Source organism: Aquarana catesbeiana, linkage group LG03 (genome assembly GCF_042186555.1).
Source record: "Aquarana catesbeiana isolate 2022-GZ linkage group LG03, ASM4218655v1, whole genome shotgun sequence".
Classification (NCBI taxonomy): domain Eukaryota; kingdom Metazoa; phylum Chordata; class Amphibia; order Anura; family Ranidae; genus Aquarana; species Aquarana catesbeiana.
This window is the reverse complement of record NC_133326.1, coordinates 258,116,586-258,141,725: the sequence shown is the minus strand read 5'-3', so window position 1 is coordinate 258,141,725 and position 25,140 is coordinate 258,116,586. Positions and strand designations below refer to the sequence as shown.

Sequence of the window (25,140 nt, the reverse complement as noted above, 5' to 3'; positions counted from 1 at the left end):
GCAATAGTTTGCAGTATGACAAATTTGACAAATGTCAGCACATGTGAACATTTTACTGTCATTATAAATTTGCACGATTTATTGGTAGTGTATAGGCCATAGATTATATATGGGGCTTTCATTTTCCAGTGTGACCTTGGCCTGTATAGATCAGTGGCTGAAAGCATATTGTGATTGACAGGGATTGGAAGACATTTTTTATGATTTTTTCTATTAATAATATTTTGGTTCTGAAGGACTTTTTTTACAGGTTGTATGTTTTTTTCTTTTACTTTTTTGTGAATGAGTAACAAGGCCTCCCCCCCAAACCCTAACAGGCGATATGCCTTCAGCATTGGGAGGGTAGCTTACGAGGGGCTAGCAAACCCCCCTTTGCAAGGCACCATGTACTCATGTTGAGAGACAATATACATCCAGCCTCAATTATGTTATCCACCTATGCAGATCCACCTCAATCACAATGACCTGTGCCACCGAAACCAACTTCTACTGTTGTAAATGACAGATCACCATCCGACTACTGTATGTCATAGTGATGTCTCCTTTTATGCTCAGCTGGCTTGTATACAGACACTATCTGGCTGGGGATCTGTATTTTTGCAGCAGTATAATGCCACTGCAAAATGACAGACTGAAGACTGGCTGGGCCTCCCAACCTTGCAAGGTACTTGTCAACCATGTTAAGGGACAAGGGCCACTTTCCCACATCCTACTCTTCAAAGGTAAGGTGAAGATTTGTGGTGCATACTTATAGAATGCTGGTAAACATCTTTTTAATAAGGAAGCTCCCAGATCTCTACGCCCTTCCAGGCGAATTAGTCCATTTTAATTGGCAAGGATTCAGAAGGTGCATTCCAGCAGCCATAGTCTGTAAATAAAAATATTTTTCTTCCGCCTCAGGCCTCTCTGAGCATAGGGGCACATTAGAAGCCCACCAATCCCAAAAGCCTTACCTTTCACAAAATAAATTGAATAACTGGATATTTTTCCCAGGCTATGGTTTATCTTGTGGAGGATTCAGCTGATTATTCTTCAAGCACTTGCCAAACTTTAATGGGCAAAGATGCTTGAATCACTGCTGCTACCATACTATCCCACATCAGTGTAGGTAAATCTGTAGTCAACATCAATGATAGCCCATAGCACCAACGGGAAACATTTTTTGTAAATAAAGTAATTGCTGGCATCACAATCCAAATGTGTTTTCTTTAAATCAATATTCAGAATTTTGGTGCCAGAGCAATCTTCTGCATATTTCTCCACATAGCCTTGCATGTTGATTGAAAAATGTAGTGTACTCTTTACTTGCCAAGGTGGAATTTAGAATACATCAAAGAATAAGAATGTCCAGTAGCTAAGTACCTGCTAAAAAAAATTAATAACAATTCCTTATTCGTATTTTTTTTTTTGCAGTTCGGGCATTGAAAATGAAGTGGTAAAGCAAAAGGGAGAGTTAAAGGGATGACGATCCTCAGAAAGGTGAGTCATAATGAGGCTGGGGCCTGAAGATGACAAATGCCATACTGCCATTTTCACCTACTAAGCTTTTTGAAACTGTATCTGAAGTTCCGAGAGTAAGTTGGCAATTTTTTTTTCTATTCTTGAAATTAGGATTTCCCTTGCTCACATTTTTTTCTATTTTCAAATTAGAAGATGTTCAGTGATGAAGACATTCCAGTGAAGAATAAGGAATAAGCCGAGACTGAGTCTACTGTCAGTACGGTGGAACATGTTGCTGGAAATTCTGCAGTATCTGAGAGCGATGCCTCCACAAGCCTAAGTTGAAGCCATGTCCGTCTATTGCAAAGTCAAGCTTTAGGCCAAGGGCAGATAAAAGACAACATGCTGTTACCCATAACAGTGTCAGAAAGAATCTCCTTCTAAAGGCTCTGGACAAACTAATAAAAAAGAGGAATACTGCTTCACAATGCATTCAGAATGGTTCCTAAGAACAAAAAGATTCCCCTCACCATGGATATGTCCAATTTGAGTTAATTCTGCTGTCCCGATGCACCAAAAAAACACTTCCCTCTTATGCCAAATAGCACCACCACTGCCACCACAAGCAGCACCACAACCTGCAACTATCCCCACCCTTCCTACTACAGTGCTTACCCACCTCATCCAGTACCCCACCAGTCTTATGAACCCATGCCATGAGAACATGACTCACATGACACACAGATCACACCCTACTGCTCTACTGATACCTCACAATTTCTTTAAACCCACCTTCAACACATCACCAACATTCCATTGAGGAAGACCTACTTGCTGAATTCTCCAGTAAGAGTTAACAAAAAACTTCCCTCAACACCGGGTCTCCATTCCCCTCCTACACTGACTCCACTGTTATTTTTGACTTTTATTTTTCTTTATTAAACAAGCTTTTTTTCTTTCCATTACGTGTTGTTTATATGACCTTTTAATAATTGTTTTTTCCTCCTTATCCTTTGTTCCCATGGGCTCAGTTTTTGTATGTTTGTTGTTTATAGTGAAGTTTAATAACATTTGTGGAAAATAAAAAACACATTTTCACTGTCAGTTTGTGCGGGTTGTATTACAAAATAACATGATATTTCTCTGAACCTTTTTTTTTTTTCCCACTAAAAGGTACATTCTCAGGACAATTCCCTTTTCTAAGTTCACATAATTATTCCTCTGAAGAAGGGAATATCTTAAACGCTTGTCCAGGAAATTTAACCGCTAGTGCAAATAAAATAAGTATAATGGACAGTACTTCCAAACACTTGTTTTTACTTACCTGAAGCCATAATCACATGATAATTCAGCACTGGGTCCTTCTCCCTATTTGCTTACTGGATGGGTCCTTTTTACCGATGTCAAAGTTGTGGCCTGAGTAAGTTGGATAATCCCCACTTTCAGGATCCAGAAGACCACTGAAGTCAGATCAAGAGGAGAAAAAGGAGACCAGTTGGTGAGGGTTAATGTGCAGTGCTGGATTCTGCAGAAGAGAAAGGACATCAGCAAGAAACCTGGATAGGGGAACTCAGGTGAGTATAACTGACCTCACCAGGTTAGGTAAAGTGGACAGATGGCAGGATATTTTAGAGGGGAGGGACGAACAGGGAAATTATAGATTTTGCCCTGAGTTAGGCTTTAAATGATTTCATGTGCACACACTTGGATATCCATAGTAGCTGGAAAGATTGGATAATTAAACTAAATATTCCCATATACTTACCTATCCCACTTCCTGCGCCACTCTGTAACCACCATGTCTTTCTGCAGCCTCCTAAGCTTGATAATGGAAAAACATTTTGATTCTTACCTTTTAATGGGCATGCATGTATAAGTGTGAAGCAAGTAATGTTTATTTTCATATGTGTGATTGCTAGTGGATGCATTTAGATGGACTTCACCATAGTAATGAATAGAAACATACTGAGCGCTATAGTCATTGTGAAGGCAGGATTTGAGAGTCAAAAGCAAACATTTCTTACCTGGTGATCATTGTCATGTCACAATAATCGTCTGAACAATGCAGTCTGCTCTTTTTATTTTAAAAAAAGGAAGACAAAGTGCTTTTGTGTTTAAATAAATAAACTGCTGCAAGGAACCCTGATAGTATTCAGATACCTGAAAAATTCTGTTTGGAAATGCACGTTCTGTTAATATTGACTTGACACTTAATATTAATCACCTAAATGGCCACAAGATGGGGACAGTGTCTGCAAAATGCTGTTGTTTGGTGTTCATACAGCACATTCTGAATATAGCTTGCTTTTCTGGGGAGCTTTCCTATTATATGTAATGTAGGTATTAGCACCATGGCCTATAATCTCAGAACATGCGTTATCGCAGCTTTGTGATTGGATAGGATATTCTGCAGTGGCAATTTTTCACATCACCTACAGAGCCACCTCAATAGAGTAATGCTGTGATAATGAACATTACCTTCAAGATACTTTTATTTTTCAAAGTGTATTGATTAAAGCAGCCAAGTGAGATATCTGTCTGTACTAGTGTCCTGCACTTGAATCCCAGCAGGCAGAACACACATTGCTGTTATAGATGGAGGAAAAATTGCAGAGCATGTCTTGTTTCAGTTAGCTGCACTGGCATATAGCATTTTAACTATGTCAGCATTTGCTGGTATTTATTTATACACACAGCAGATTTTCTATTATATTTATTATATTTGATGTAGTGGTATAGCATTCTATTTTGCAGTTTAGATGATTAAATGTAATAATTTAGTTATGATTAAATGTAACACCACCCACCACCTCTTCTTTCTTCCAGTGTCTTTTTCTTCATAGCTGAAACTTGCAGAGAAAAAAGAACCTTCCTAAAGCAATGTGTCTGCCTGTATGCCTCTAATATTACATACAGTGGGTATAGAAAATAATCACCCTCCTTTAATATAATCATTTTTTTTTTGCTTTGCGGCCTGAAATGAAGGCAGACACGTTTTTTGTTTTTTTATCCAGCTCTATTTACCAAGTGCAATTTATAACATCCAAGTGAAAGATGTAACACCAACATGTCAGAAAAAAAGTAATGCAAAACAGAATGACTGAGTTGGAAAAAGGATCATCCCCTTGTGTCAGTATTTTGTTGAACCCCTTTTGCTTTAATTACAGCCTTTAGTCTGTTGGGCTATGTCTTTATTAACTTTGCACAAATAGACTTTGCAATATTTACCCATTCTTCTTTGCAGAACTGCTCAAGTTCAGTTAAATTTGATGGTGACCATTTGTGGACTGCAGTCTTCAAGTCATTCCACAGATTTTTAATGGAGGTTTATGTCTGGGCTCTGACTAGGCAATGCAAGGACATTCAGGGTAGCACCGTTCTACTGTGAAAACCTCCAAATATGCATGTTGGTTACTGGTACCCTCTCTCCAGGTGCCAGGTTCACAGGACCTCCCACTCGTCACAAACTCGGAATATGGATATATGGAAAGAACCTGCACTCTGGAAGCCATCCAAATTCATTATTTGATAATCACCAAGTACAAAGTAACTGCTAACTTGTTTTGGCGAAGAGCCTTGTTTACAGCAAGGACATTGACCCTTTTCTCCTTCAGCCACTTTGTGGTAATTTTTACTGTGTGCTTTGGGTCATTGTTAGAACAATGTCCAACATGTTAGAAAAAAAATCAAAAGCAGAATCACTGAGTTGGCTTCCTAAAAATGACTTGTAAACACAATCTAGTGTAGCTAATCACCTTCTCAATGGCACACACAGCCATTTGACTTTCAACTGTGATGAACTGTGGGCATTTTGGTTATCTCAGCATGAAAAGAGCTTTCCTGAACCATTTCAGTCCCAGGTAGTGCAACTAAAGCAAACAATCAACTATGGGTGGCAAGGCACTGTCAAAGATCTCTGGGATAAAGTTGTGGACAGGCACAAGTCAAGAGATGGATACAAAAAAATGTCAAAGGCTTTGTCAATGCTTGGAAGCATGACCACACAGTGGCTGAAGGAGAAAAAGGTGAATGTCCTTGCAAGGCCTAGTCAGAGCCCAGACTTAAACCTCATTGAAACTCTGTGAAATGACTTGAAAACTGCAATCCACAAATGGTCACCATCAAATGTAACTGAACTCAAGCATTTCTGCAAAGAAGAATGAGCAAATATTGCAAAGTATATATGTGCAAAGTTAGTAGAGACATATCCCAACAGACTAAAGGCTGTAATTAAAGCAAAAGGTGGTTCAACAAAATACTGACACAAGGGGATGATCCTTTTTCCAACTCAGTCATTCTGTTTTTGATTTTTTTTATGGTTCTGACATGTTGTTATATCTTTCACTTGGATGTTGTAAGTTGCACTTTGTCTCCATTTCAGACTGCAAAGCAACAAAATGTGATTTTAAAGTGGGGTGATTCTTTTCTATACCCACTGTATAGACATCACCGGCTCACTAGTGGCTGGGCTGTTACATAACTCAGATGTTCAGTTGTATTCTATCACCCCCTATACTTTGTGTGCCAGCCTATACAGACTGACATAAAAAAGAACAATAACGTTTCTGTCACAGATCAGCTGCAGAGCTGATCTGTGTCTCACCTTTACTGCTGTAGGCCGGCTGGCAGCTGTTGTTCCACTAGCTTGTGCTCAGCTCTGCTGCACTCTGCAGCTATGGGTGTCGCCGGCCTCACCTGTTGCTTAATATTTGATTTCTTCCTGCTACTTCCTGTCCAGCCCCGCATGTGCTTCTCTATTTAAATCCCTCTCAGGCCAGTTCTGGTTGCTTGAGCAACATTTGTTTCCTTCGTGTAACCTGCCTTAACCTGACCTCTTGTGAACTGATCTCTTGTGTACCGACTCGGCTTGTTCTGATTACGTTGTCTGCAGCCAGCCCTGACCTTGGCTCGTTATCCGGCTCTCCTTTGCTTGATCCATCCTTGTCTGACAGTGTCTTCTGGTACTTCCCTAGTGAGTGGGGTGATCCCGGGGGTCGTGACCTGGGGTCAACACGCAGCTAAGCCCAAACCCTAGTGAGGGGGTCCCTGGCAGAATACTGGCTGGCCCTTAGACTCCACGCCCTGGGGGATCCCGTGTCACCTGCTCGCCTGTGGGCTTACTGTAAGTAGTACCGTGACAGTTTCCCATACACTGGATCACTAACTGCCTATAGATTTTTATGACCAGTTTAACTACTTTGCCTCGCAAACCTGTTCACCCCTTATGGACCAAAGCAATTTTTATAACTCTGCTATGGACCTGTTTATGCAGCAATAATGGTCTTTTCCTAAAGATGACAAAGTAGCACAGAAGTGCGCAACACAATGACTAAGTGGTTAGCACTTCTGCCCTGCAGCCCTAGGGTTGTCAGTTGAAATCTCAACCACAACACTATCTGCATGGAGTTTGCATGTTCTTATTACCTAGAAGAGAAAAATTAGGCTGGAGTAAAATGGGAGTGTGGCAAAACTGTGGAAACAACGGTAGGGCTTACATTTTGAATTGACTCACTGTGTATACAGTAACATATGGCACAGTTTTTGTACCAACAAAATATGTTTTTATAACTGTGCCACAAGCTAGTGTCTAAGAGACACAAACATACCGCAGTACAATCATTTCTAAAAAATGATACTCTAGCATTACATTTTCTGCAGACCTTCTTTCAACGATACTCATCTCTGGATTCCTCACTACCCTCTTCCAAAACTGCTTACATCTGCGCATGTCACGTCTTGACAGTAAAAAAAAGTGTGGGAGGTTGACAACCCAGGCTTCTACCCTGTTTCCACACTGTTCACACTGGTGTCTTCTGGCTGTCCAAAATACAGCTTCTAAGACACTGCTGGCGTGCACCATCAGCACTGGGGTTCAATCCTGCACCCCTCTTCCAACACTGCTCACCCAAACTTGCTGAGGACGTCATGTGACGAAGCGCGCACAACGGCATCACGCTCTGTCAGTCAGCTCCAGGGCATACGAGAGAGGAGGACGCTGTGTAGCGGCTGGTGGATACATACCCCCACCTCGTTGTTTATGCCTGTTTGGAGGGACTTTTTAAATTTTACATTGCTCAGGTCTACTGCTGTCCTATTCCACCTGGACAGAGATACACAATAGTGCCTGGATTTTTCTTTTTTTACTTTTTATTTTTTTTTGCAAATCATTTCCTGTGGTATAGCCTTGTTTGTTTGAATTTATAATTTTAGCCCAGTATCCTTGTTTTGTGGGCATATATGTTTTTAAATAAAGTGGTCATACTTTATTACGCCATGGAAGCTCTTTCTTTTTGAATATATGAGGGGAAGCAACGCCTCTATGGATTGAAAAATATAGGAGTCACCCAGCACAATATACAACAGCTAGACGGCCCATTTTCCAACATAGGAGCATTTCCCCGGCGTGGGGTCTGGGGAGCTGATTACAGCAATATCTACCAGATGAAGCAGCAAGTGAAGTGACCCAGCATACTACACCACAGGCGTTATACCCCTGGTGGGGTTCTGGAAGCTGGTGAGTAGGCAACCAATAGGGGGAGCACGAGAGTCACCTGACAAATTGATTCATCACCAAAGTCACCATTGGGAATCTGAATATTGTCATAGTAACATCAGTATATGGACTGTCATAATATATATTGGAGATCTAACTGCTGGATGTTCTGTGTTTCTACTAGCTGTTCTGTTTGTATGCGATTTCAAGTTATGTCTAAAACGCATATGGTATTAATTTAGTATATATAACCTATATGCACATCACCGCATTGGTATATGGTTTGTAGTAAATGCACATAATGAAATATAGCCTCTGGCCTTTTTTCTAGGCGCTGTAAGACCTTCTATGCTGTGCGACACTTGACGTGTGTTACATACTTACCATAATTTATGATTAGTAGGCATATAATTGTTTGCTGGGGTATCATTTATACTATAAGGGGAATTTAGATAACCTACACACCTTATAGATGTATCACTATAAGTAAGGGGGGATATACTTTTAGGCTATCCCAGTATATAATGTTTATAGGTAGTGCCAATATACCCTAACTCTTTACCTTTATGCCATCTCTCTGCCCCAGCCTCCCACAGCTAACATGACACTTCATGCGGAACCACCACCCATCTGTTAGAAAACAAATGATTGGCTACGCATGCACAGTGCTCATTCCATGCTAACAATGGGCAGTTGGAGAAGTTAGCAACCAATCACAGCCTCCATACTTTTACAACCACTTATAATTGTCATGAGAAATCTCAGATATGATATACGAACAAAGGAAATCCCTCTATAGTGTGTGCTTGTCTCAATTAAAAGCACTAAAAGCCCATTCACACCAGAAACTGCAAGTAATTTAGCATTTTTCCTTGTACTTATGCATGCATTTGATGCACATTTTACTTCCATTTTTCTATCTGCATTTGTTCCGGGAGGTCACTTCTTTCTTTCCTTGGACTTCTATGTGCACTGTGATGCATTGTAGTGCCTTTGTATGTGTTTGTGTGCAGTTTGTGCACGTTTGCGGGGCATAAAAATGCAGTATGCTGTACTTTTCTGCATTGCACTGCAATGGTGTGAACTATGCCCATAGGATAGCTTGAATTTTGAACTGTCTATGCAGTATGCTGTACTTTTCTGCATTGCACTGCAATGGTGTGAACTATGCCCATAGGATAGCTTGAATTTTGAACTGTCTATGCAGTTGGAGGGAAGTCCAAAATGCCAACTGCATCTCACTGCGTTAGGTGTGAAAGAGTTCTGAGTGTAATTTTTGTCAGCTGCTTTGTTTCTCTGCTATCAGCATGAGTCACTTCTGACAAGTTTTCCTGACACCAAGAGAAAAAAGGTGACGGGGAGGGAGTTCCAGCTGATTGACAGCCTCAGCTCAGTTTCTGTGTGTTGTGTGAAGGGGGGAGGGGTATCTTTTCCCTCCAGTCAGCTCTCAGAGCTTTCCTCACTGAGCTCTGCAGAGTGTGATTTTAGCTCTCCACCCTCTTTTTATTGACATCTCAGGCAAGCTTTATAAATTCTGGACTTTGAACAGAGAAGAGAAGACTACAGATATACAAGTACAACTTATGTAAGAGGATTTGTTTCACATTTGTGTATCATGGGAGGCCAGTCACTTCACTGGGTATATGTGAGGGTTTACAACCAGTTTAAGCTACAGTAAAAAAAGACTATCAGGTACATATTACTTGGAGAGTGAAAACCATCACCCTTTAAAGTGGTATTAAACCAGAAAACAAAAATGTATTAAATTGCAGCTCACCAATTATTAGATGTTGTGGCTGCACTCAATTTCTATTTCTATGTTTTTTTTCCCTTTATTTTCACCTGTTGATCTGCCTAGTAAGTCTGTTATTTCTCAACTTCCTTTAACTGACCAAGCTGTCCAGACAAAGTGGCAGTTATATGTTGAAACAAACCATTTTGGACTATTGGAACACTATCCAAACCAGACACTATTTACAGACTTTTCAGAGATCTCACTATTCCCACATTTACTGACACCATACGAGTCGCTATGTAGGAAAGGGGAGCCGACTAGACGTTTGTCTCTCTGACGATCCAACTCCGTCATACGTACATCAATGGGAACAGGACTTGGGGACACTGTTTACGTCTGAACAAGTCGAAAAGATTTTCCTATTAGCACACAAATCATCCATAGCTAACCAATACCAAGAGGTGGGGTATAAAATACTCTTGAGATGGTACCGTGTTCCTTACCATCTCCATAAAATGGATAGCAGTGTTCAGGACACTTGCTGGCGATGCAACCAAGCTGTGGGCACGATGGTCCATATCTTTTGGCATTGTCCCAGTCTAGGCCCTTTTTGGGAGGACGTGACGACTACTATTAAACACCTGACCTCCATTAACCTGAGTGGGAATCCAGGGGCATGTCTCCTCTACCTTACGGAGAGGCCCATCCAGAAATACAAACAATCGCTTACTATTCAACTGGTAAATGCCGCCAGGGCTTGCATTCCCTCGCTCTGGTGGCAGACGCAGCCTTTTACTAGGCTCCTGTGGCATGCCAAAATTAATGACATCCTCTGTATGGAGGAACTGACTGCCACTCTAAACAATATGGAGGACATTTTTACGAAGTGGTGGAGGCCCTGGCGATAATTTACTTGCACGGATTGCTATCTACAAGCACTGTCTCAACCTGAGCCTGTCGCCAGCCGAGCCACCTAATTTTCCTTCTGCTCATGTTTAGCAGATATTGTCTGGCTCCCGGAGGTTTACTCTTTGGCTCCCTTACCTTTCTCCCCATATCTCCTCTCACTCTAACGCCCCGTACACACGGTCGGACATTGATCGGACATTCCGACAACAAAATCCATGGATTTTTTTCTGACGGATGTTGGCTCAAACTTGTCTTGCATACACACGGTCACACAAAGTTGTCAGAAAATCTGATCATTCTGAACGCGGTGACGTAATACGCCTACGTCGGGACTATAAACGGGGCAGTAGCCAATAGCTTTCGTCTCTTAATTTATTCTGAGCATGCGTGGCACTTTGTGCGTCGGATTTGTATACACACGATCGGAATTTCCGACAACTGATTTTGTTGTCGGAAAATTTTATAGCAAGCTCTCAAACTTTGTGTGTCGGAAATTCCGATGGAAAATGTGTGATGGAGCCCACACACGGTCGGAATTTCCGACAACAAGGTCCTATCACACATTTTGCGTCAGAAAATCCGACCGTGTGTACAGGGCATTACTCCTCTTCTCTGTAGCCTCTTACCACACTACTTTCTGGCCTCTACATTTTCTTTTAAGTGCCCTATAAACCTTTTATACCCAATGTGACAAAGACAGGTTGTTGCTTCGCTTGGACCTGAGTTGGCCCTTCGCAGTTGGCTCAAATCTTTCTGCTATTCTTTTTTGTGTTCTGTATGATTAATATGTGACAAGTTTAGATTACTTATTTTACCAAGGCTATGTTAAACAGTCGACATCAGGCAAGTTGGGTTGGCGGCACTGGGCGAATTAACCAAAATTGTTACTGCAATTGAGTGCCCGGTACTGTCTTCCTTTCACCCTGGATTGGTCTTGTTGCACATAGGCCTATTCCCACAAGAGTATGTCAATGATGTTCCATGGTATTATTGTCAAGATGGAAATGATTGCTAACTGTTATGTTTTTGGCTATTATCTAAGACGTGTTTGTCACATTTTCTGTAACATGTACCGCCTTAGATAAATTAAAAAAAAAAAAAAAAAAAAAGAAACAACCCATTTAACCCATAATGGGGGATTTTAATTATCTAGACATAGACTGGGCGGAGGGTACCGCGCATTAATTTAAGGCTCGCCAGTTCCTTAATGTCTTGCAGGACAATTTTATGGGTCAGATGGTAGACGCACCAACTAGAAATAAAACATTACTGGATCTACTGATTACCAACAATACAGACCTGATCACGGATGTGGAAATACGGGGCAATTTAGGTAACAGCGATCACAGGTCAATTAGTTTCAGTATAAATCACACAAATAGGAAACATAAAGGGAATACAAAGACACTGAATTTCAAAAGAGCCAACTTCCCTAAACTACAAACCTTGCTAAAAGGCATAAATTGGGATAAAATATTACGAACAAAGAATACAGAGGAGAGATGGGTTTGCTTTAAGAGCATATTAAATAAGGGCATTAGCCAATGTATCCCATTGGGTAATAAATTTAAAAGAGTGAACAAAAGTCCTGGATGGCTTAACTCCAATGTAAAAATGCATATAAAAGCAAAGGAGAAGGCCTTCAAAAAATACAAGGTTGAGGGATCATCCTCAGCATTCAGACTTTATAAAGAATGCAACAAGAAATGTAAGGGTGCAATTAGGACAGCTAAGATAGAACATGAAAGACACAAGGAGAGCAAAAAAAACCCCAAGAAATTCTTTAAGTATGTAAACAGTAAAAAAGGGAGGACTGACCATATTAGCCCCATAAAGAATGAGGAAGGACATCTGGTTACAAAGGATGGGGAGATGGCGAAGGTATTGAATTTATTCTTCTCCTCAGTCTTCACGAGTGAATCGGGGGGCTTCAGTAACCAAGACTGCAGTGTTTATCCCCATGACACAACACAGGAAGCACCTCCATGGTTAACAGAGGACAGAATTAAAATTAGACTTGAGAAACTTAACATTAATAAATCACCGGGACCAGATGGCTGGCATCCAAGGGTACTTAGGGAACTCAGTCAAGTGATTGCCAGACCGTTGTTCCTAATTTTTACAGATAGTCTACTGACTGGAATGGTACCAGCTGATTGGAGAAAAGCCAATGTAGCACCAATATTTAAAAAGGGCCCACAATACATCCCTGGGAATTACAGACCAGTTAGCCTAACATCAATAGTATGTAAACTCTTGGAGGGGATGATAAGGGACTATATACAAGATTTTGGTAATAAGAACGGTATCATTAGCAGTAATCAGCATGGATTCATGAAGAATCGTTCTTGCCAAACCAATCTATTAACCTTCTATGAGGAGGTGAGTTGCCATCTAGATAAAGGAAGGCCCGTAGACGTGGTGTATCTGGATTTTGCAAAAGCATTTGACACAGTTCCCCATAAACGTTTACTGTACAAAATAAGGTCCGTTGGCATGGACCATAGGGTGAGTACATGGATTGAAAACTGGCTACAAGGGCGAGTTCAGAGGGTGGTGATAAATGGGGAGTACTCAGAATGGTCAGGGGTGGGTAGTGGGGTTCCCCAGGGTTCTGTGCTGGGACCAATCCTATTTAATTTGTTCATAAACGACCTGGAGGATGGGATAAACAGTTCAATCTCTGTATTTGCAGACGATACTAAGCTAAGCAGGGCAATAACTTCTCCGCAGGATGTGGAAACCTTGCAAAAACATCCGAACAAATTAATGGGGTGGGCGACTACATGGCAAATGAGGTTCAATGTAGCAAAATGTAAAATAATGCATTTGGGTGGCAAAAATATGAATGCAATCTATACACTGGGGGGAGAACCTCTGGGAGAATCTAGAATGGAAAGATGATAGGCTCAGCAATGGCATGCAATGCCAAGCTGCTGCTAACAAAGCAAACAGAATATTGGCATGCATTAAAAAGGGGATCAACTCCAGAGATAAAACGATAATTCTCCGTATGCTGTCCAGTTCTGGGCACCAGTCCTCAGGAAGGATGTACTGGAAGTGGAGCGAGTACAAAGAAGGGCAACAAAGCTAATAAAGGGTCTGGAGGATCTTAGTTATGAGGAAAGGTTGCGAGCACTGAACTTATTCTCTCTGGAGAAGAGACGCTTGAGAGGGGATATGATTTCAATATACAAATACCATACTGGTGACCCCACAATAGGGATAAAACTTTTTCGCAGAAGAGAGTTTAACAAGACTCGCGGCCACTCATTAAAATTAGAAGAAAAGAGGTTTAACCTTAAACTACGTAGAGGGTTCTTTACTGTAAGAGCGGCAAGGATGGCACAGGCGGTGGTCTCAGCGGGGAGCATTGATAGCTTCAAGAAACTATTAGATAAGCACCTGAATGACCGCAACATACAGGGATATATAATGTAATACTGACACATAATCACACACATAGGTTGGACTTGATGGTCTTGTGTCTTTTTTCAATCTCACCTACTATGTAACTATGTAACAGGGGTGCTTACCATGATCAGATTTAATTTTGTTTTGTAAAACCTTTATCCCAAAAGGAAAACAAAAACTGTTGCTGTAACACTTATTAAGTGTTAGCTGGAGTTTGGCTTCAGTTTGCTAGTCAAGTCCATCTAAATCTGCTAAACTCCAACTCTCTCCCTTGGCTGATAATGCTTCTGTCCAAAGGTGTTAGATTTACTACTTCATCCAGCGTATTGACACCCTAAAGAAAAGAAGTGTGTGAAGGAGTCTATATAGGCAATGCTTGTCCATTCACTATTATGGGCTGCTATGACACGCATCTCAGTGCTACGACAGAAAAGTAAACAAAGGACTCTTCACACTTCACTTGTACCTATGTGAATAAGTCCTAGGAGAAAACATTACTTGCAAATGCACTTACAATAAAAGCAGATCTCCACACCTCCCCCGCCCCCTGTTTTTTTTTTTTCAAACCTGCGTACCTGAAGGTGATATCTGCACATTTCAGATACTCTCCCATCCAGCAGATCCAGTATTGATCTGCTGAGATCCTCTCATGCCCTACCACTGCTCTGTCCCATGCCGCCATGTTCTTTCTGACTTCATGGAGAGGCCTGCTGGCTCTTCCGCGTTTAATGAGCAGGCCTCCCGATGATGTTCGGATTAACCCATCCCCTCCTTTCCTGAATGAAAGGCTATGTCTCCTGGGATATGTGATGTGCATATCCCGGGAAGCACAGAAGGCAGTGTGCGCGTCATTCGCCTAAGGCGATTGACGTCCATGGGGAGGCGGGGCCAGACAGTTTAAAAAAAAAGGTAAAAAAACCCCCAAAACATCGTGATACGTATACAGGCTGGTTGGAAGGGTGGAGTGGAGCGAACTTGTGGAAGAGGGTGAAGGTCCGCTTTAGGTGCTATAGCACATATTTATTGATAAGAAGCCTTGGTTGTACTTTAAATGACAGGGCTTCATGAAGGAACCAGTGTCCGACTCCTTAGCAACACAGATCCTTAAAAGGAGGTGTCTGCTTGCTGTGGGTAACAATAACCATTCTTTCTGCAGACAGTTTTATGGCTACTGCCCATGTTGTAATGTACTGCAATTATGGAGGGCATAAAAGAAACTTCAAGTGTTGGGCAATGTTTGCAGTAGTGGCCCTTGGTCTATACAATTCCTGCAGATATTACACATAGTTTGATAAATAGAAATGTTAATGCTTTTATTTTCTTTAGATGTATTCTACTCCTGAATTATGGATTTTTTATTTTTCAGAGCCCATTAGAATTGAATTTTGTTATATGATATCAGGTCAGATATTTAAATGATAGAAACCACAACTGTATAATAGCCTAATAGGTAAAATGGAATGACAACCAAACTGAACATGCATACACTTGATGCACACTATGTCTCAATTATAAAACCTGTCAGTATTATAAATAGCTCTTTACATTTTTTTCACAAAAGGTTACATATTACAAGATTGAAATAGAAATATACCACATTACAAATGTGGGTTTTATCTGTGCAGGGCCAGTACAGAGAAGTGCTGAGAAAAGCAGTTGTTCAGTTCGTGATTAGGTTTCTTTCAGATATTCACAGCAGAAGTCTAATCTCTCAGTGTCACAGAGAGAGGAGATTACTGGGGCACATTTACATCACTATGTTAAAAGTATACTAAGAATTTTCTGCAAGTTGAAAAGCACAAAATGCTCCAAAAATGCAGATTAAAAAAAAACTAAAGTTGTAGTTATAGGCTATAAACTACAACTTTAGTTTTTTTGAATAAATTATAGTTATGCCTAGAAAAATGGTTACAGTATACAGTTATATGCAAAATAATGATCTTTCCTGGAGAGGAATGTGATATATAACGCTAAGGCCTCATGCACACTGGACGTTTTTACAGCTACTGTTTTTGGCTTCAGATTTTTTTTCTACAGTCAATAAACTCTCCAGCATGTTCTCCTATGTGTCCATGCACACATAGGCTGTTATCAACTGTTTTTGGCTAGGATGTTTTTTTTGCTGTAAAAAAAACCTCAAAACTAGTGGGTTCTGAGAGGAGTTTTTCAGCTGTAAAAAATGCCGATAAACTCGGCTCACCGGCATTTTTTTATGTTTTTGATCCCAATGATTAAAAAAAAAAAACGCTTAATAACACTAATGCAAAAAAAAGCTGAAAAACACTAAAAAAACACTAAAAACACTATTGCAAAAATGCTGAAAAACTTTAAAAAACTCACTGCAAAGCTACTGCCATTTTTATAACGTAGAAGGAGGCAAGGTTGTATTTAGATACCATGCTACCCTAAGCACTCCTGAGTAGTGACTCTGTTTTGTAAAGCTCAACCCCTTGTGCCATGAGGTTATATTAGAAAATAATTCCAGGATATTTTATTGGAGGCAGCATGCTGTCTACTTTATATGCAGACCTAATTTTTAACTGTACAGACTAACAAGAGAAATGAGAGATTGTTTCATGTTTCCTGAACTAAGGGATTTGTGATTCCTCTTAACATCCCCTGCACCCCTTTTTGTTCTATACTTTTAGCCGCAAAATACAAATTGAGCCACAAATGGCAAAAGGTTAATAAAACAAGGGAACAAATTAAAACTATTATGATAATTTGTACAATTCGATGGTTAGGCCACATATTGAGCATGCTGTTCGTTTCTGGTCACCAAACCTGAAGAAGGATGTGCTTAAAATGGATAGAAGTTAACAAGGGAAACAAAACTAATAAGGGGCTGAAGGATCTCAGTTATGAGAACTGACTACAAAAATGAAACTTCTTTTCCCCGGAGAAGAGGTACATAAGAAGGGATTTGATCATGACATACAAATCTTTAAATAATGTCTCTAGCATTGATAGTTACATACTGTAGTTACATGGTTAGGTTGAATAAAGACACCACTCCATCCAGTACAACCTGTGTGGATGTGTGTGCGTGCTTGTATTTATGTCTCTAACACTTCCCATATCCCTGTATATTGTGTTCACTAAGATGCCTATCTAAAAGTTGTTTTTAAATAGTGTATACTTCCCACTGACACCCTTATGCCCCGTACACACGGTCGGACATTGTTCGGACATTCCGACAACAAAATCCTAGGATTTTTTCCGACGGATGTTGGCTCAAACTTGTCTTGCATACATACGGTCACACAAAGTTGTCGGAAAATCCGATCGTTCTGAACGCGGTGACGTAAAACACGTACGTCGGGACTATAAACGGGGCAGTGGCCAATAGCTTTCATCTCTTTATTTATTCTGAGCATGCGTGGCACTTTGTCCGTCGGATTTGTGTACACACGATCGGAATTTCCGACAACGGATTTTGTTGTCGGAAAATTTTATATCCTGCTCTCAAACTTTGTGTGTCGGAAAATCCGATGTAAAATGTGTGATGGAGCCTACACACGGTTGGAATTTCCGACAACAAGGTCCTTTCACACATTTTTCCCTGTCGGAAAATCCGACCGTGTTTACGGGGCATAACAGTTCTAATAGTAAAGAACCCCTTACACAGTTTAACCACTTAAGGACCAGCCTCGTTTTGGAATTTAGGTGTTTACATGTTTAAAACAGGTTTTTTGCTAGAAAATTACTTAGAACCCCAAACATTATATATATATTTTTTTCTAACACCCTAGAGAATAAAATGGTGGTCATTGCAATACTTTTTTTTCACACCGTATTTGCGCAGCGGTCTTAGAAGCACGATTTTTTTGGAAAAAATTCACTTTTTTGAGTAAAAAAAAACAAGACAACAGTAAAATTAGCCCAACTTTTTTTTTATATTGTGAAAGATAATGTTATGCCAAGTAAATTGATACCCAACATGTCACGCTTCAAAATTGCGCCCGCTCGTGGAATGGCGTCAAACTATTACCCTCAAAAATCTCCATAGGCGATGTTTAAAAAATTCTACAGGTTGCATGTTTTGCATTACAGAGGAGGTCTAGGGCTAGAATTATTGCTCTCGCTCTAACAATTGTGGCAATACCTCACATGTGTGGTTTGACCACCATTTTCATATGCAGGCACTACTCACATATGCGTTCGCTTCTGCGGGAGCTTGTCAGGACGGGGGGTTTTAAACATTTTTTTTTTAATTTTTATTATTTATTTTACATGATTTTATTTATTTTTACACTGTTAAAAAAAAAAAAATGTGTCACTTTTATTCCTATTACAAGGAATGTAAGTATCCCTTGTAATAGAAAAAAGCATGACAGGACCTCTTAAATATGAGATCTGAGGTCAAAAAGACCTCAGATCTCATATTTACACTAAAATGCAATAATAAAAAAAAGTCATTTAAAAAAATGACATTGAAAAAATGTGCCTTTAAGACGTATGGGCGGAAGTGACGTTTTGACGTCGCTTCCGCCCTGCAGTGTCATGGAGACGAGTTGGCGCCACCTTAGCCTCACTCGACTCCAGGCACAGCAAGGAGACAGACGCGATCACCTCCGCCGCTACTGACGGCTCCGGCCCCTCTCCTGCCACAGATAAAAATGATCTTGTGGTGAATCCGCCGCAGAGACCACTTTTACCTGAAAGCCGACCACCGCACGAAAACGGGGATACCGAGGTTATGGCAGCTAGCTACTGCCATAACAACGATATCCGCCGCCAAACTTAGGACATACATCAGTGTGCGGCGGTCGGGAAGTGGTTAAGGTTAAACTGCTTCCCATTCAGCCTTATTAAGTGACCACATGTCCTCTTGCACAACCTAAGACTGAGCAGTTTTCTCCCTATGCTAGAATCACCATTTACTTACTTATACTGTATACCATATCTCCTCTAAAAGTGGTTGTAAAGGCAGAAGGTTTTTTATCTTGATGCATAGAATGTATAAAAAGAATAAAAAGCCTTCTGTACGTAGCAGTCCCCCCTCAGCTCCCCTAATACTTACCTGAGCCCCATCTCGAACCAGCGATGTTGCACGAGAGACTCGGCTGTCCGGGACTCTCTCTTCTTATTGGCTGAGACAGCAGCGAAGTGCCATTGGCTTCCGCTGCTGTCAATTAAAGTCAGCGAGCCAATGAGGAGAAAGAGAGGGCGGGGCCAGACCGTGGCTCCGTGTCTGAATGGACACATGGAGCTGCGGCTCAGGTGCCCCCATAGCAAGCTTCTTACTGTGGGGGCACTCAACAGGAGGGAGAGGCCTGGAGCGCTGAAGAGAGACCCGAGAAGAGGAGGATCGGGGCTCCAGCGCATCCTTCCTGAGGACTGGTGACCAGAACTGGTGACCAGAGCTTATTCAAGATGTGGCCGAACCAGAGTTTTGTAGAGTGGTAGAATTATAGTTTTATCTCTTGAGTAAATACCCTTTTTAATGCATACTAATTTTCTGCTGGCCTTGCTTGCTGCAACTTGGCATTGCATGCTATTGCTGAACCTATCATCAACTAGGACCCCAAAATCCCTTCCCATCCTTGATTCCCCCAGAGGTTCTCCCCCTAACGTGTAGCTTGAATTCATATTTTTAGCCCCCAAGTGCATCAGTTTACATTTCCCTATATTGAACCTCATTTGTCATGTAGTTGCTCTATGAGGTCCTCTCGTAAACTATTAATATCCAGTTTTGAAGTTATTGCCCTGCTTAGCTTTGTATTGTTAGCAAATACTGAGATTAAACTACCAACCTCTATATCATTTATTAACAAGTTAAACAGAATTGGTCCCAGGACAGAGCCCTGGAGCACCCGACTCACAACTCCAGACCATCCAGAAGCTACACTTATTAACACCACCCTTTGGACTTGCCCCTGTAACCAATTTTTTTACAAACACTATCATTGATGCCAACAGACCTCAGTTTGTAATTTAAGCAAATATGGGGTACCATAGCAAACACTTTGGTGAAATCTAGAACCACTACATCCACAGGCCTTCCTCATAGAATGTTAACAGATTGGTCTGGCAAGAACGAACTTTCATAAACCCATGTTGGTTACCACTAATAATACCTTTTTCATCAGCAAACTCTTGAATATGGTCACTTATTACTTTCCAACAGTTTATAAACTATTGCTGTAAGGCTGACTGGCTTGTAGTGTCCTGGCATGTATCTCAGCCCATTTTTGAATATTGGCACCTTGTTAGCTTTCCACCAGTCTGCTAGTACCATTCTGGTCAGTAAACTGTCCTTAAAGATTAGGAATAATAGTCAAGCAATCATTTTTTTTTGAGGATTCTCAGGTGTAATCCATGTGACCCTGTTCACATTAAGTGTCTTCTTTAGAGACCTTATGTTAAAAAGTTTCAGTTAACTTTTTAACATAAGGTCTCTAAAGAAGACACGCGTCCACACAATGAAGTTGGATAAGATAAAAGGTTCAATGTTAAATTGCATTAGGGGTTCTTTACTGTTAGCGAGGCAAGGATGTGAAACTCCCTTCCACAGCTGGTGATGTCAGTGGGGAGTGTGGATACATTTTTAAAAAAGTATGTGTGTTTATTAGCAAACGTAGTGTACAGGGAATATGGAGAATGGTAGTGACATAAACACACACACATGCTCAGGTTAAACTGGATGGACTGGTGTCTTTATTCAACTTTACCAACTATGTAACTATCATTTTGCACTATTAGCCTTAGACAATGGCCCAAGTGCATTATAGTAAATATATCTCTGCAAATAAGGGATGTACTGTATGGATCAGTTGTGATCTTTACCTATTTTTCTTTACCCTGTTTTAGAAATGATAACGGTAATGCTAGATACCATTAGTGCTTTTTATCTTCTAACATCAACCTTACTATATAGTTTCTATGAAAGCCATGCATTGCTCATGATGTTTTTTCTTTTACAGAATCACCAAAAGGCCCTCAACTGTCTGCAGGCATGAATGGAAATGTGCAATATCCCACTAGCTCCGGTCAGCAAGTAGCCTCTGCCATACCCTCTCCAAGTGCCAGTAAGCCTTGGCGCAGTAAATCCATGAATGTTAAACACAGTGCCACATCCACCATGCTGTCTGTTAAGCAGCCTAGTCCAGCAACTTCTCCCACTCCATCCCCAGATAGAGTAAAACCACCGTTGTCTGAAGGGATTAAAAGTACCTCCTCTGGGCAAAAATCAATGCTTGAAAAATTTAAATTGGTGAACACTAGGGTTGGTTTGAGGTCTCCTTCTTCACCATCAAGTGAAGTCATTATTGAGGATGACTACTTATCGGAATGTGGAGAAAATGACGTAGGTTCAACATTAAGTAGTCCTAAAATATCACCCAAATTGACACCTCCAAAGGCTGGAAGCAAAAATATCAGCAATAAAAAGGGATTGCCTCAACCAAAGGAAAAGGAAGAGAAGAACAAGGACAAAAATAAATCAAACACTGAGAAACCAGCTAAAGAGGAAAAGGAACAGACATCGGAAGGATCAAAAAAGAGTTCCAAAATTGCAAGCTTGATTCCAAAGGGAAATAAGTCAGCTGCAGTTAAAAAGGAAAGTTTAATTCCTTTATCAAGTGGAATCCCTAAACCCGGATCAAAAACGCCAGCAACAAAACAATCTACATCCCCTGTTTCTGCAACTGTAAAAGAGCCAGAAAAAAGCAGGACTACCAAAGGCAGTCAAACTGTATGCACACAAAAGCCCACCACCAGTGAAAAGGTATCTACCCCCACTGAAGGAAAGGTCTGTTCTGCTTCCACTACACAGACTACAACAACATATCCCCCTGGTGCCGGTGTCCAGTTTACAGGAAATGGGATTGTGCAACTTCCTCAGCAGCAGTACACACACCCAAATACTGCAACTGTGGCACCATTCATATACAGGTATAGACACTAGTTATTTTTTTATGATAAATGTACATAGGACTAGGGGTTTATGGATGAAAAATAACCAAATGGCTCATGTTGTAAAACATATTAATTAAATGGTCTCTTGTCATTCTTAAACTCAAAACCTAATATTTGGAAAATATGTATTTTCATAACCCTGCTCCTTAAGAGTAGGGAAAATGTTGACAGGTTAGCAGCTTTGGGGAAAAATATGTTTGTGTAAGTAAGATATCTACCATAGTTAAATGTGAATGTGTTACACGCACACACGTAATCCAACTGCACAAAGGTGTGATATAAATCTCTGCACTAGTTATATCAAGGAAAATGTATTTCTAGTGGCGTAGTATAATATATTCTTCTTGAGGCCCTTTTTAAATTATTCTGTCTCTAACGGTTTGCTATGTGAGCCCCAAAATGCCTCAAGAACAATTATAAGACAACTTAACCCCTTCCCGCCGAGCGTACGCAGATATGCGTACTTGGCTTTCCGGGGTTATACCGGGATGATGCCCGCAGCTGCAGGCATCATCCTGGTACCGTTATTTAGAGCCGGCGATCAGCTATCTAGATATAACAAGTGATGCTGCTAAAAGCCGCCCGGCTATTATACCGGAGGAGCGAGAGGGGACGTCCCCCCACCGCCTCTCGCCGCTCTCACCGGGCCTTCCGTGCCATCAGGAGGTCCGGTGACCAATCCGGTGCCTCCGGCGGCTGGGGGCGGGCTGGAACGAAGCTGTGGGTGGCTTCGTTCCAGCCTTCTCATTGTAAACGTGGAAGCGACGTCATGACGTCACTTCCCGTTTACTCGGCTGCCAATGGCGCCGGTTTTAAAGATACACAGTATTCAGAATCGCCGTTTTCAGCGATCTGAATACTGTGAAGTGCAAAGGAGGGATCGGGGGTCTTTTAGACCCCCGATCCCTCCATAAAGAGTAACTGTCACCACCTATTACTGTCACAAGGGATGTTTACATTCCTTGTGACAGCAATAAAAGTCATCAAAATTTTTTTTTTTTTAAAACACATTTTATAGAAATAAAAATAAATAAAATAAATAAGAAAAAAAAAAATTTAAAGCGCCCCCGTCCCCACGAGCTCGCCCAGCAAAGAAAACGCATACGAAAGTCGCGCCCGCATATGTAAACTGTGTTCAAATCACACATGTGAGTTATCGCCGCGATCGTCAGAGCAAGAGCAATAATTCTAGCACTAGATCTCCTCTGTACCTCTAATCTGGTAACCGTAAAAAAATTTAAACGTCGCCTATGGAAATTCTTAGGTACCGTAGTTTGTCGCCATTCCACGAGTGCGTGCAATTATAAAGGGTGACATGTTTGGTATCTATTTACTCGGCGTAACATCATCTTTCACATTATACACTTTTACTGTTTGGATTTTTAAAAATTCATAAATTGTCCCTTTCCCAAAAATTTGCATTTAAAACACTGCTGCACAAATACAGTGTGATATAAAATATTGCAACAATCGACATTTTATTCTCTAGATTCTCTGCTAAAAAAATATATATAATGTTTGGGGGTTCTAGGTAATTTTATAGCAAAAAATATGGATTTTAACTTGTAAACACCAAATTTCAAAAATAGGCTTAGTCATGAAAGGGTTAATTTCCTTTAAGCGGTGTTCAATATTTCCCTCTTGCTGGATACACTCAGGGGTGGTTGAGCACTATAAAGGATAAGTTCACTCAAAGTTAGGTTGTCCTTTCAAAAAAAAAGCTTGAACAGGAAAAACATTTTGTTGCAAATGAGCAGTCACCTTGCAGTTATTCTTCTGCTTTTTTTTTTGGAAGTGATGGGAAAAAACTCTGTCCTGTCCTGCTGCAAGCACCACCAAGGGAACTTTGCATAGGAAGTTCCTCCAAAGCTTGCATTGAAATGCAAATGAAAAACAAAAAAATCTTTTGCATTCAACATACTTATAGATGTTCCAGAGGCCTGTTACCTTTCTGCACACTGTGGTTTAATCTGTTGGGTCTACACTTATAGTAGGGTTTGGCTTATGGAACCACAACATGCAGCAGTAAACTAGGGGGGCGATTTTCTGAAGCTTTTTCCACACCTCTATTCCCTGTGACACACGTAGAAGAAAAAGGTGTGCAGATGTTACTAAAACAAAAAGAGCCCTTTCACATTGGTGCGGGGGCGGCGTCGGCGGTAAAACGCTGCTATTATTAGCGGCGTTTTACCGTCGGTATGCACCCGCTAGCGGGGCGGTTTTACCCCCCGCTAGCAGCCGAGAAAGAGTTAAATACCACCGCAAAGCACCTCTGCAGAGGCGCTTTGCCGGCGGTATAGCCGCGCCGTCCCATTGATTTCAATGGGCAGGAGCGGTGAAGGAGCGGTATACACTCCGCTCCTTCACCGCTCCGAAGATGCTGCTGGCAGGACTTTTTTTACCGCATCGCTACAGTGTGAAAGCCCTCGGGGCTTTCACACTGGAATGAAAGTAGCGGCACTTTCGGGTCGGTTTGCAGGCGCTATAATTAGCGCAATAGCGCCTGCAAACCGCCCCAGTGTGAAAGGGCTCTTAAGCTGGCCAGTGGGCTGAAGGAAAAATCTGACCCGACTCCCCCATCCACACGTTTGATGAGAATGCGGGCATCTTCCCCACATCTTCCCCACTGCAAGTGCTAAACAAATGAACATTTTCCAGAAGGACCGTTCATGAGAAGTCGATTGATAGATTGACTTCTCATGAACAGAAATGGCCAGAGATGGATCAAAATTCATCCAGTTCCTGCTGAACCAGCTGGATTTGGGTCCATGTATGGCCAGCTTAAGACACAGGCAGCAACTAAAACATTGTCAGAATATCTAACTCTTCCCCACACTACTATAAATGTATTTTTTTCTGTAATCCTATTAGGAGAGATTTGCCATACCTTTTTATTTTGACAGGACGTAAGAGAAAATCTCCCTAAAAGGGATACAAATATGAATAAAAACTTCTACATTTTTTTCTAAAAAATTCTACAGCTTCTCAGCCCTATCCAAAACCAAAAAAAAAAGGTAAAAGTTATTTATGTATTTAGAATGGACTAATTACTTGATACGGTGATAGAAGAAGTAGATTATCAGACAGCAGTGAAACAGTGGACAGAAGGAGGTTAACTGCTGGGCATTGTACCTCTTTCCTGATTATCAAGTTAAATATAAAACTCTGCATAATCTTTCAGACTGTTTTTTGTATAATTGAGTGTTCATCTTAAAAACACCCATAAAAA

The 25,140-nt window shown here is 41.0% G+C and overlaps 1 protein-coding gene across 1 annotated transcript in view; it reads left to right on the top strand.

The window, feature by feature from the left end:
* Nucleotides 1-25,140, top strand: part of NAV3 (neuron navigator 3) — a gene marked incomplete in the record, with an annotated part of 918,952 nt that overhangs the window by 636,234 nt on the left and 257,578 nt on the right. Inside the window, 1 exon segment of the mRNA XM_073620003.1 lies at nucleotides 20,918-21,887. Coding sequence (XP_073476104.1) covers nucleotides 20,918-21,887 — 970 coding nt within the window.